Source organism: Oncorhynchus mykiss, chromosome 4 (genome assembly GCF_013265735.2).
Source record: "Oncorhynchus mykiss isolate Arlee chromosome 4, USDA_OmykA_1.1, whole genome shotgun sequence".
NCBI lineage: Eukaryota > Metazoa > Chordata > Actinopteri > Salmoniformes > Salmonidae > Oncorhynchus > Oncorhynchus mykiss.
This window is the reverse complement of record NC_048568.1, coordinates 7819955-7833541: the sequence shown is the minus strand read 5'-3', so window position 1 is coordinate 7833541 and position 13587 is coordinate 7819955. Positions and strand designations below refer to the sequence as shown.

Sequence of the window (13587 nt, the reverse complement as noted above, 5' to 3'; positions counted from 1 at the left end):
ACTTCTGTCCCGAACCAGGGACCCGTTGAACACAGACAACAGTTAACCATCGCTCCACAAAAGCCGCGGCCCTTGCAGGGCAGGGCAGCGTTTCCCAAACTTGGTGTACATTTAGGTTTTTGTCCTAACACTACACAGCTGACTCAGATTAACAAAGCTGATTGATTATTTGAATCAGCTTTGTAGGGCTAGGGGAATAAAAAGAAAATGTGCAGCCCTTTGGGGTTCAGGTGACTGAGTGTGGGAAGCCTTTGTCAGAGGGTAAAAGTTGCATACCCCTGGGCTGTAGGCTGCACACCTTGGGTCAAATATTAGGTTCTGTAGCTGTGCATTTTATCGAAACAATTCTGTTCTACAATGGTTCTTTTCCTTAGCTCAGGGTAAGTAGTAGCAGGCCTAGAACAGTCTTATGCGACGCAAACATTTGAGTTGTGTTCTTCTTAATCAATCATAATATTTTGTCAAATCCCTTACAGGTTGTTTTGCCTATTGATGGCAGCTGTGGGCATACAAGCACAACAGACACCTTCTATAAGTATGCATTTTGCACCCTGCAAATTCAAGCACTAAGCGTTTGACAATATATTTTTAACTAACCTTTCCCATTCCAGATGACCTCCATGCTGAATGCCTTGGTAACGTTATTCGTTTGAGTGTCGCTCCTCTTTTTGAAGAGGTTGCTACTGTCTTCAGTGAGTTTGCCTCTTATGATTCTCTTTCTCTCCTTTCATAATTCATGGCTTGATATTGCTCGTCAACTATTGTGTTCACACCATCTCCATCCCTTCCAGATGACACACACATCATAAACCTGACGCCTGGCCTTGCTACTCAGTGTGGATTCAGCTTTAAATTTGACCCCATGGGGAATGCCATGTTTTTTGCTTCTCTTCAAAACTGCTTTTCCCAAAACATGGTAACCCTAAGAACAGTAGTGTTTGCTTGAACTTCAAATGGACAGTTTGCCTTTCAGTGTCACTGCATTTGCAACCCATAATGTAGCAACGTCATTTTATTTAGCCTTTGACCTGGAGTCATGCTGAGACCAGGCTCTTTTACAGAGGAGCCCTGTATACACAAAGATACAAGTCAATATTTGCATCACTAGATGGAAAAATGAAATCATTGAAAACCAACACATTCTTCAGTAAAAAGGTCCTCAATAAGCCCGAGTTGCCGTAGAGGTGGTAATTCATACAATTTTAGAGCATGGAGGTTATTAGAAGTACGGTGCCAGAAACATTGAAGCAGTTTTACTGAACTCTGTGGCCACCCCTGGGTCTGGTGTATCTTACCTCTAAGTTAACGATGACGGAAGGTACAGCAGAAGTTTATGGAGGGCTTTCAGAGGGCCAGCCAACTTTCTGTAGTGTGGCTTCAATACAGTGGCAGCTGCATTCATATAGCCAATTTTGCCACAGTCTATAACTTGCATGAATGTCACCTGAATTATTTGTTTTTTTGTTATATAATGAAAGGCTTTTTTTCCCTTCCCCCTTCATTTTAGGATGATAAGATGTTCAGCTTGGTCATGCAGTTCAGGCTGCCAGGAAACCACATGACCGAAGACCCTGTGTATAGAGTGGGCAAAACCTGTAGCTACACCCCCTGGACCTCCCGAGAGATTCTGTGCGACCGCAACTACATGGAGGCAAGTGAGCAGAGCATGCCCTAATGGACATGTTTACAGTCGCGCTTGTCATACTGCCTGTATAAATGATCTGTCTAGAGCTACAACTGTCCAGTGTTTCATTTCTTCTGCGACACAACGTAGAGGTCTTGACTCTCTCTCTCAATTCCACTCGCCTCTTCAAAATGCACATAGGATAACTTTAGAGGTGAGGAATCTTGGCCTATTCTCAATGCATTTAAGGAGGCGAGTGGACAGATTGATTTCCTATTGTCTGGGAGGGAGAAAATGCATAGGGAATAATGGCTTTTCTTCTCTAGGTGTCTGTCAGAAGGACTCTTCCAGACATCCAAACCGTCCCCGAACAGCCCACTGGGGGCCCGAAAGCAAGGAGCGCCAACTTCCGGAGAGGAGCTGAGGTAGCCATATTTCAGTTTCTGTAATTTCACTACAACATGACAGGATGGCGCTAAACAAAATGTGCGTTTGTTGACAATTTTGTTTAATTCATGTTTCCATTTCCTGAGACAGGCTTGCTTCAGGATACAAAATGACAGCAGTCGTCTTTAGTCCTAGCAAGAAGGTCATGAATGTGGATGAGGTCCAAAGAAAGGGCTATGCGATAGCCAACACTCCCACACGGCTGGTGTTAAGAAGCCCCCATAATGCAGAGGAAACATACCTCCAGAATGTAAGCTGACTTCCTCCATGAACTGGGTCATGTTCAGTAGAGCAAACATTTGGAAAGCGTGGCCCTACCTGAACTCTGCAACATATTGTTAATACGGTTTGCCCTACTGAACACGGCCCTGGTGTGGTTGCCCCCTGAACAGGTAGCTGGGGTTCCGATGCGGGTGCTCTCAACCTCAACCTTCTTTGAGCAGAAGTGGCTGGTTACTCGAGTAGATGCCACGGCTGTTTGTCCAACACCAGGTTGAGTGTGAAATCATTTAAGATCCTTTAAACCCAGTTCTTAATTGGCTCCAGACAAGACTTTCATTTGTGTTATGTAGTGTTCAGTTGGGAAAATGTTTTGGGGTGAACTGTTTCCAAATAATGGCACATTTGTTTTCAGTTGCAAAATGTTCTGTTATGATGTGCACTTGGCTTCTTGTGTCACTGCAGAGGCAGTGGTCTTTACTCCAGAAGTGATCACCTGGTACATGCCCAAGCACATAGACCCACTTTTCTCCTCTGATGCCTTCACTATGTTGGAGGTGTACATGGGAATTGACGCTAAGAGGCTGGACACTGAGGAAATGGCTGCCAGAAACTACTCGGTTTTAGTCACGGAGGCTCATATTATTGTTGAAATTCCGGTGGGGGCTGTTGGCGGCTATTTCAAGGTCAGCGTTGGATGAGTAAAATGTTCCTGTTTAATTTCTAAATCTTATTTGTAGAGCCTTCAGTGCTTTGCAGTAACCCTTTGCCATCTCTCATGGGTAAACTCCTAGAACCGTTGTTTTGTGTAAAATGTTTCTTATTGAGCAATTGTCTGCTTAATCAGGCTAATATACAATGGATTGCAAATTGTGTGAATGCTGCATAAAATGACACTTAAACATACTCTACCGCTTGTCTTTGCAGTTTGTCCTTTAGCCGCTTGACATTTGAGACCAAATATCCACACTAAAGTATTGTTTGCCGGACTTTTTAGGGAGCCGGTAGCTTTGCCACTGTCAACTGAATGCAAGCAACACTCGGCTGCTGTTTACATATTGTGCAAGTGTTTACTTTGCGTGTCAGTTGCTTTGAAAATGCACACCGCCGGAAATGCAAGTTGACAAGCGTATACCTACCAGCTCTCTAAAGTCTGGTAAACAATACTTTCCTTTGGATATTTTGTCTTAAATTACGAGCGGCTAAAAGACAAGCGCTAGAATGATTGTATTTAACTTTCTGGCTTATAAGGAACATTGACCTGTTTTTGCACTCCAATTGTGTATTACAGCCTGACTGCATCACTCGTCTCCCTTACAGAGCCATATTCAGGATGACCAGTACTTTGTCACTTACACCATTGAGCCCATGCTTGAGTTGCTGTGGATCGAGGAGGTCGCACACGAGGACACCAGCTACAAAGTCCTCTTCCCTATCACAACACCTCCGATGGCCAGGCCTCCACAAGTTCGCAACTGTGAGTCTGGTTTAGTTAAACAGTGCCTATGGTAATTTGGGATGCCTGGGTTGTTCATTAGGCACGACGAAACAGAAGAAAATGTACTGAAACGGGGAGGCAATACCCGGACTTATCCAATAACAAATGTCCATTTTCAACTTCCATTGTACCGCATTTCAAAATGTTTTCCTTTGTTTGCCAATGAACAGACACGCCCTTAGACACAGTTCCTGAGCAGGCAGTGTTTGTGCTTGAGTTGGGGACCTTCAACCTTGATGTGGAGCTGCTGAACATCACCTTTCCCACCATGGTGCTAACTGTTGCAGAGTGCAACGCCAGAGGCTTCAATGTTCAGGAGCAGAGATCCCCGGACAACACCTTGAAGACCTTCAGGATGGAGGTGCCCTTCTCAGACCCGGTGGTCGTCAAGGAGGTGTGTTTCTGTTAAATGCAAAGCCACACGCAGTGATTTGTACATGCCCTAATAAGTGGGCCACCAACAAAATAGAAATAATGGCACAAATGTACTTTGTATCCCTCATTTACTCAAGTGTTTCCATTATTTTGGCAGTTGCCAATAGTGCTTGATTTAGAGGAATGAGGGCAACATTACTTTAAGTATATAGTTTGTTTTAATAGTCCCCATATGTACTTGTCACTTGATGTTGAGTAAGGTTCTGTTAGCATTATTGTTGTATCAATTGACCAATGCTTTTAACTTCACTACAGAGAAGGGCGGAACAAGGTGTCACAACCTTCACTCTTCAGCTGATCTACGGCCTGGTCGTCTTTCCAGAGTACGCTCCTTTCTCTCACTCTGCCGTTGTGGACGCTGTACTGCTGGACATTGGTATGTCTCTGGACTACGCCAAACTACTGTTGAATGGTTTCCTCTCGTTAATGATTGCCCTGAAAGGAAATTGTCAGTGGAAGCCCAACTAGCCATACTGTAGGTTTTTCCTATGCGGTCTCTCTACAAAGAAAATGTTAAGCTTTAGAGTATTTGGACCCCGTTGTCCTGTTCCTGATTTGCCAGGATCGTGTTTATTCAGGCCCACCGTCGCAAAACAAGGGCTTCTTCTTGGACAAGTTCAAGTAGTACCTTCCTGTTTTTTGTGCTTAATGAACACAACCCTGTTTGTCCTTGTAGTGCCACCCTCAGTCACTGGCAACTGTGATCAGGAGAACTTCCACATCACTGTGGACTACAGGAACCAAGATCCCTTTTTCGTGGTCTTGGTTGGCAAGCGGCTGCTTAACCATGAGCTTGCTCAACAGTATTTAACAGAGGGCGACGCAGACTTCACCATCACGTTGCCCTTCTCTTCGCCGGACGCAGTGTTTGAGGTACGACGCTCTCCCAAAACATGTTAACCTAAATTGCTGCAGCTACCCTGTATACTTGCGTACGATATTGGACTAATGAACTCTCCCATTGGTTCCCAGTCGGTTCACTCGTCCTCTGTCAGGAGCAGACTGGATGTGGCTCTGTTGAATCCTTACAACAACATGACCATCAAATACTTTTCCCTGGCTTGCAGCTTCCTCAAAACGCTGACTGGTTGGTTCTCAAACAATTGCTTCCGATAAATAGTCGTTTGACATGGTTACCAAACCTGGGTTCCTTGCAAATACTGTGAGTCTAATAGTAGTGCCACAGATGGGCATGGTTTGCACTTTTGGTGCTATTCCATTGGTTCAAGCTCAATTAAGTGTCACAAATACAGAACCCAGGTCTGATGGCTACCTGTCTTTTGCTCCCCCACCTCCAAGAGTGTTTCTCTAACGGAACGATGACTGCGCTGGCGGTGAAGGTGGAGTCTGCTCCCGGTCTGAACCCCGGTCAGCTGACCCTGAGCGACCCCGCCTGTGGTCCCACCTACAGCGACGATCGCTTCGCCTACTTCCACTTCACTGTGAACTCCTGTGGCACCACCAGGAAGGTAAAATGACGATTACCCTGAGGTGATACGGACTGTTTGCTTCTGCAGGCTGTAATAAGCAATTCCCCTCTACTACAGTTTATCAACAATGTCATGCTGTATGAGAACGAAATCTCCTTGCCAGATGAACTTGAGGTGAAGTTGAATGCCACGGTGTCTTCAGAGGAGGAATATCAGTAAGTGTATTACGCATCCCAATTGTGGATTTTATTGTTTTTTTTTTTTTTTCCTTCGCCAATTGCTCAATGCTTTGTATACAGGGAAAATGTGCCTCTACTACCAGTGTGTCCACTCCACTGCTTGAAGTTGCCTACATCCCTCTTTTTAGGTTAAAGGTTTCCTGCTACTACGTGGCCAACACCACTCGCACATTGGCCTTCCTGACCAGGCCGCGTGACCACGAGCCTTTTGTCGAGACTGGGACGGGTCGACTAATGGTCAGAATGAGACTCGCTCAGGGTAAGCGTGCACAAATTCAGAATTTCAACTTGACCCCTAGCCTCTAAAAGAATCTTGGAAGGTCTCCTTTTACAAAACGCTTCCCAAAAAATGTAAGCCTTGCGTTCTGAGATCTACAGGTGTGGCTATGGAGTAACGGTGAGGAGCTGATTTGGGGTGGTAGTGTTGGCTATAAATGACTTGTGTTCATCGGGGCACAACAGGATATGATAAACGAGCGTTTCTTAATGGACAAGTTCAGATGGTGCCCACTGAACACGATCCCGGGTTGTCTTGTTCTGTGTTCCAGACGCCTCGTATAACACGTTCCACCAGGAGGAGGACTATCCAGTGGTGAGGTACCTGAGACAGCCTCTGCACTTTGAGGTGGAGCTGACCACGTCCTCTGACCCCAAGGTAGCGCTGGTGCTTGACCACTGCTGGGCCACCCTCAACGAGGACCGCGACTCCCGACCCCGGTGGAATCTCATCATTAATGGGTAACATGTTGTTTTTGGGCCTAAACAAGTGTTATTCCACAGGTGTGGTTCCTGAGTAATTAGCAACCTATCATGCTTGGCAGGCCATTTACTTTGGCTACCGTGGCTATGCCCCCACCCATAGGTCCTGAGTGGTCACAATGCTTAAAAAGCCGTGTGCGGTCTGTCACCAGATCGCCACCCAATTCTGGTGCGTACGATCACATTTTTGTGGTCCCTGCAGCGTACCAACGGAACGCATGCTGCAACAAACGACTCTAAACCGCGTTGTCTGAAAAGCATCTAAACAATGTTTTGTACTGATGAGAAATAAAGGTCTTCACAACTTTATTCCACCTTAAATGTTAACGTTATCATCTAGTCTAAATAACAGGTTGACTTGTTTTTCAATGTGATGCGGTACAAGGGAACCATGTAAATCTAGTTTAGAAAATATGGCATGCCGTTCACTGCGCCCGTTGCCTGAGATCTTAACTTAGTTTGGCCACTTCAGCATGTGACAAATCTTTGTACTTGTTACGGCGTACACATGACAAGTAGTTTACAGTTAACCAATCAAAAAGCCAATTGTCACCTCCCCAAATACAACCGTAGCTCGAAAGCTACACAGAGTTGCAAGATATAACCCCCCCCCCCCTAAAAAATGGCTTGAGCTAAGGTATTGTGGAGAGGATGATGCAGGAAATATTACTAAGATGGGGGATTTATCAACAGTTTTTTAAGCTAAATACCCCTGGAAAGGGGTCTGATCTGGCAACCCTGAGGTACCATAGTTTACACTCTGATGCCGTGTTCAAATCAACTAACGACTTCAGTGCATTCAAGACAATGGGGGTACTCCAGTTGAGATCACCATAAGTCAGTCGAGTCTGACAGACGCTTACGTGATAACCGACTGCATTGTATGGCGCTAGCATTAGCTCATATGCAGTACCACCTTCAAAAGTGTTTTACACATGTGTCATTACAATCTAGGCAAGAATCAGAAAGCATGAATAGAAAGTACATAATACTTACGGTACGCTACAGTAGAAACGACAACACGTTACGCAGAAAATAAGGCACTTTGAAAGGAATGCACGCATGTCCACAGTTATTTGTAAGGAAGGCAATAAATGTGCAAGGCCTGTATACCTGATCTGGGGAAGTGCTTGGAGTTTCTTTTGAAGGAAAGTTTGTCCGGCTCATTAAATTCTCAAATAGAAATGGTCTGCAACAGTGAAATGGGCTACTTTTGTGAAAATGAGAAGTTGAAACGGCCTATAGAAAATTAGCAGGTAGTGTGCCTTGGTTTGAGGTCAGCGCGGGTTAACTGTGCACATTTTGGAGCAGGGAGTGCATTGTGACGTCACGCGCATAAAATCAACTCCCACTGCTGGGGCGACTGTTGAAGATATTTGGAACTCGCGTGTGAAAAGGTTGTTGGCGTTACCTACACCTTTTTACTCAATGTTATCCTTTTGGTTTGCTACAGTTCAGTGTTCAGCCGAACTGATGGTCAGTCGAATGGAAGTCAAGAGCGGCTGGCAAGCTTAGCTTGCCTTTCCGATTGGTTTCATACAACTGCTCTTAACACTGACTGAATACTTGTTGGTTTTGGGTTGAATTCAGGCACAAGTGACCTCTTGTGTTAAACAGTTATTGCACTAAACATAAAGGATGGTTCACACGCCTGTGCAGCATGGATGTTTGAAACGGAATAGGATCAGTTGACAGGACGCCGCTTTCAATGGAATTTCCTGTCCTAGAGGAATGCGCTAATTGGGAGTTGCTAAACATGAACAAATACCACGGTCAAGTGTAGCAGCTTGCTAGCTAATGTTCATATTTAAAAAAATGTTACTACATTTTTGATTTGGGTGAGCACTTTGCCACAGATGGACACCGCTGGCCTAATTTTTATCTCAAGAATTTAGATTGGGTAACTATTGAAAGATGACTTATTTTTCCTACATTGTAATGGACTTATGATTATGCATGCTGCAAATGACACTTTATTTTGCGGGTGCCTTTTCAGTATCTGGAGACATGTTACACCAAGCAGTGTAGTGAAGCAACTTTATTGGTCAAAACCATTCATTTGGGGGATCGGGTTTGCAAAATGCTATCAAACCACGCAATTTTACCTTTTTAATGAAGTGGTCACAAAAACCTAAATTTGGCCATGTGGACACGGGAGTAACTTTGCAGCTGTTTATTAAATCAGAAATGTCACAGCAGTTTAACAAAACAGGCTGAATGTTTTGTGTATCATAGGAGAAGACACCACATTCACATGGCTGTGCACGAAATGGGCAGTTCAGATTTGTCGCTGCAACTATATCGTTGTGCAAAATCCTGACCATCCTGATTTCACAAATCCCTTTTTGCTAATATCTGGCAGTTAAACAGTAAATGATTAACCTCCCAAAGATGCACATTTAAAAAGTAGGCCTAAACTGTCAATGCGTAGGTTACTTTGTATAGTAGAGCTGCGCCCTTCACAGAAGTCCTCCACGTGTGAATCCGATGCCATGGGTGTAGAATTTATTGTGACCAATTTTTCCGACAGCGGAAGAATTGCTCTGGCGCATTGCATGAAATTCTTAATTAAAATGAAGTGCTTATTTTTGCTTTGTTGATGATGATGATGATGATACCGACTGTCTATTCGGCAACTTTGGTTAAACTACGGTCAGTTGATCAATATTCAGGTAGTCTGAGCATTCTGGATAATTTAGAATTTTAAGAACCATTTTAGAGGGACATCTCACCTCATGTCAATGTAATTGAATATACATGTTTGACATCCGTCATTTAACAAGCCATTGCAGTAGACCAAAAGTAATATTGTTGACACTTTTTTTTCTTCAAATAGGCAGCCCAATTTCTGTTCTTTAAAATGTACTAAATCAGATTCATCCAGGTCTGATGGGCCAAAAGATCAGAAATTAAAACCAACAAACCACTGTCGTGACGTGGCCTTGAATTATCTGAGGACTGTTTAATTGTTAGCTGACTCTAAATGAATCATGTTAGGATTTGGGGTGCCGAGGAAGCGGTTTTAAAGAGTTACCGTCTCCTGACTTAAACTCTAGACGGTAGAAATCTATTACATTGATAAAGTCAACTTATTAACCATGACATCGTATCCTCCTTGCAGCTGCAAAAACCCCAGCCTTATGATTCACTATGCACATTTTCTAGGGGAGTTTCTCTAACACGTTCAAAAGTGAATACTGAAACAATATTTCTATCACAGAGATTAGCTATAGAAAATGAATGTCATATTGGTTTTTACTAGAAAGGTGCTCACTCTACAGGTAGGAAGTCTCTAGCCTTTACATTGTATATGAAATATGTTTTTTAAAGATATGGCGATTTTTGGTGGGAAAAGCCTGTTAACAAAGACATTCCTTTAGTTCATACTGGAGGGGGAGAAAGAACCCACTTCTGCTGTAAATTGATCTGATCCTCACAGGACATTCATGACACCGCTACAAGGCGGTTGGGGTTTGCAGCGTTTTCTTGTCACTAACTTAGTCCCTCTCTCTACACTGGCAGCTGTGAGAACCCCGGTGATCCATACCGTGTGGTCTTCCATCCGGTGGTAGCTGACGCCAGGGTCCACTTCCCCCCTCACGTCAAACGCTTTGAGGTCTATATGTTTTCCTTCGCCGAGGATGCGGGTGAGCCGAGTGGCCAGGTAACAATCTTTATTGGTTAATTTTGTGTGAGTGGCAATCCTCCCTTTTAAAAAAATCTGACACATTCAAATCTTTGATTCCTAGGTCTTTGTCCATTGTGATGTGGTCATCTGTGATGCCAGTAGTCCCTCTGGCGGCCCCTGTAGTGGACAATGTGTGAATCAGGACAACCCGAAAAGAGGTTGGTCTTGTTTTATGCTTTTCAGACCCTGGCAGACCATAACTGAACTAATAGCTTCTCTCTCTCTCAACAGGACAACGACATGTCAAAGACCTCTTTGAGGAGCGTCATTTATATGTTTCTTCTGGATACATTCTTTGGGTGTAATGTCTCTAACATGTCAAATAAAGTGTTCTATATAAAACAATCCTAACCGTTGGACTACCTTAATTGTATCTGATTTGCGTTTAACACCAAGGCGCATGTAGTAGGCTTGTCGTCTGACGTGTATCAATCAACCCTTTTGTAAGCATGGAACTCTGAACCATCCACCGGAGGGAGATAAGTGTTGCACACCAATTTCCCGTCTAGGACAAACAATGGGTGTCAAAACAAAAGCTTTCCAATGTCCAGTAGGATGAACTGACTCAATGTTATAGCAGATGGTGTTTTGCCAAAGTGAGGCCAGCAGGGCTGTGGTTGGCTGCAGTGTTGGTAATGTTCAACTGAAATTACAACTTTCCTTGATACCTCTCACTAGCTTGGTTTCCATCCAAATATGGACATTTCTTCTTTAATGATATGCATGTCAATCGCTCATGGCTCAAATGGGAAGAGCTTGACTTCATCACTACTTGTTTGTAAGACGTGTTGACAAGCTGACTGTACCGAGCTGTCTTTTTTAAACTACTAGCACACAGCTCGGACACCCATGCCTTGCATTCCCCACAAGACATCTCTTCACAATCTCCAAGTCCGAACTACGGAAGGTACAGAGCCATGAATACGTTGCAATCTATTCTGCATCAGGATAAGCTTTAAACACACACCGTAAGGAACAGCGCGGACTGAAGAAACACACTCCTTTAAAAGTTGCGAGCCTGCACCGCGGGATGGCTTCATTGCTCCAGACCACAAGGGGGAGTTTGCGCACTCATTATGCATTTGGGTCCCAAGGCTTTGACCAAAGACGAATTTTGACACGAGCCACCCTTGCCTTGTGGCGCTCAACGAAGATTGCTGACAAAATAGATGGAAGTTGTCTTAACGAGTCAAGCAAATGTACAATTTGAGGAATGTGTTAATGTAGAGACGTTTGTGCGGCTTTTTTTGTCAGTTAAATTACGAAAATGAATTTGTCTTTCAGGGACTCCTGAGAACCAACAAACCAGGCTGTTGTCTTGTGAAACAGTGGATGGAAAGAATCTAGCTGGCTAAAGCATTGACTGCACAATTGTGTAAGCTTGCCTTGCAGCTGAAGTAACATGGCTAGCTATTTACTTAGTGTCGGATTAAAAATAACTGTTGCCTATCTGGGTATGGACCTTAAACGTAAAGTTCTGAAGTAATATTCATACCAATCCATGAACCTCAAGTCTGAATGGCATTAATGAAGCCCAGAGTAGAATACCTTTATTGTGCGACGGATGCAAGACCTATACACACACGTATTTTAGTTATTACCACGCGTGAGATTCCCATATTGTAGCTTGTACATTGAATATATTCACCGATCATGTGCGGTTCAGGTATGACTGACACATTCTTTTTCAGTCATATCAAATGATGCGGTGTCTGCATGTATGTATTACACTACAACAGCGTTTACTGCTCCTGTGATATCAATGATTACACTAACTATACATGATTGATTTAATTCATATATACAGGAAAAAAACCTATGCAGATCTAACTCATCTGAGGACACGAGTGTTTCAACCAGTGGAGAATGTGAAACGCTTTATTGAAAGTGCATTTTAATTGTAAGAGTTCAATCTTGGGCGGGCAGGTGGGTAGAGCGTTGGACTAGTAACCAGAAGGTTGCAAGATCGAATCCCTGAGCAGAAACGGTAAACATCTGTCCTTCTGCCCCTGAACAAGGCAGTTCCTAGGCCGTCATTCTTATCTGACATGCCTAGTTAAAAGGAAGGCAAATCTCTACTCTACAATGCACATATGGTGTGCATTAGATGAGGTGGGGGGAGAGAGAGCATATGATTCATGAATGACAGTGCTTCCCTAATATTCTCTCAGTTCATCCCAATTGCGCTGTCGGGACTGGATTCCTCTCACATCAAAACATACATGCAGACAAGAGCATGATTAAACCTTTTTATTCTAACACGGTCAGTCATCTTAAATCAGGAGGTGAAATGCAAAACTGACTTTGGATCATTAACTCTGGGATTTCAATGTAAAGCATCTAATAATACTTCCAGTTGACTCAACCAAGTGACATCATCTCTATGATCAGAACATGCCCTCTGTCAGCCATTTCAGATGCGGGAGGGGTTCAACAAAACAGCTGATATAACCTAGAGGATTTAGGGAGAGAGGGATGGCGGACACCACACACACACAAGTACTTTAAGCTGAAAAACAGACCCGTGAGGACAAACGATAGATAATGCCAATAGGTGTCTGCGTCACATACAGTATCTTCTTTCAAAGTGTACCTGAAACATTTTAAAGAGGGCTGTGTTTCTCACCACTTGGTTATTGCAAGGCTAACCCATGACTTGGCAGCAACAGATAGTCCAGTGGAAAATGTTTGTGGTGTAAATCTGAAAATTAGCAGCTGACATCTTAAGGGTTTTTTAATTCATGCAAGCGAGACAGATTCCACGGAGGAAAAAGAACACAGAACAGTTTAATTACCTCTGGTTATGGACACTTTTTGCCAGCAATAAAGCTTCCACGGCCTGGTCCTCACACAGTGAACATCTGGCAATATCTACATTTTCGACCCCCTTGGTCAGCTCGCTCTCTGAATGTGAAGAAAGCAATAACTGAGATATGACCGTTCAATCTAAAGCAGCACGTGCCATTTTTTAGGATAAGTCAATACAGCCCAGTGCTGCTTACCTGAGATGCCATCTTCGTAGGTGTCCGCTATGACTTCCTTTTGTGTCGGGGGAAAAAAAGTGGCTTTCAGAACAGTTCTTTTTGATTTTGACAAAAAGACAATTGGCCTGTGAAAAACCACACCTTCATACAAACGTGCTACTGTATGCAGAATTCTTGACTCGCAACTGAAGACGCTGCCCTATCCTGCCAGCACGCCCACAAGCGAGCCACTCGGGAGCAGAATGATGACGCGTGGAAGAGGGA

At 43.8% G+C, this 13587-nt stretch overlaps 1 protein-coding gene across 1 annotated transcript; it reads left to right on the top strand.

Annotated features, from left to right (window-relative positions):
- The first annotated feature begins 215 nt into the window (after positions 1–215).
- Positions 216–10690, top strand: LOC118936650. Its single transcript, XM_036975454.1, has 21 exons — positions 216–380; positions 477–535; positions 612–692; positions 792–916; positions 1508–1651; positions 1951–2069; positions 2162–2321; positions 2464–2563; positions 2756–2976; positions 3611–3767; positions 3959–4182; positions 4479–4599; positions 4900–5096; positions 5196–5310; positions 5523–5692; positions 5771–5868; positions 6021–6151; positions 6441–6630; positions 10174–10315; positions 10401–10497; positions 10571–10690. Exons 1-21 carry the CDS (start codon positions 358–360, stop codon positions 10642–10644), a joined length of 2748 nt encoding a protein of 915 aa, XP_036831349.1. The 5' UTR covers positions 216–357; the 3' UTR covers positions 10645–10690.
- Positions 10691–13587: the final 2897 nt, after the last annotated feature.

What these genes read in the sequence shown, in the direction of transcription:
- LOC118936650 (XM_036975454.1), top strand. Translation starts at nt 358, where the DNA reads ATGGTTCTTTTCCTTAGCTCAGG. An exon ending in CTGTTGGCGGCTATTTCAAG is followed by an intron (nt 2,977 to 3,610) that starts GTCAGCGTTGGA and finishes TCTCCCTTACAG; the next exon opens with AGCCATATTCAGGATGACCA. An exon ending in TCTTCAGAGGAGGAATATCA is followed by an intron (nt 5,869 to 6,020) that starts GTAAGTGTATTA and finishes CCCTCTTTTTAG; the next exon opens with GTTAAAGGTTTCCTGCTACT.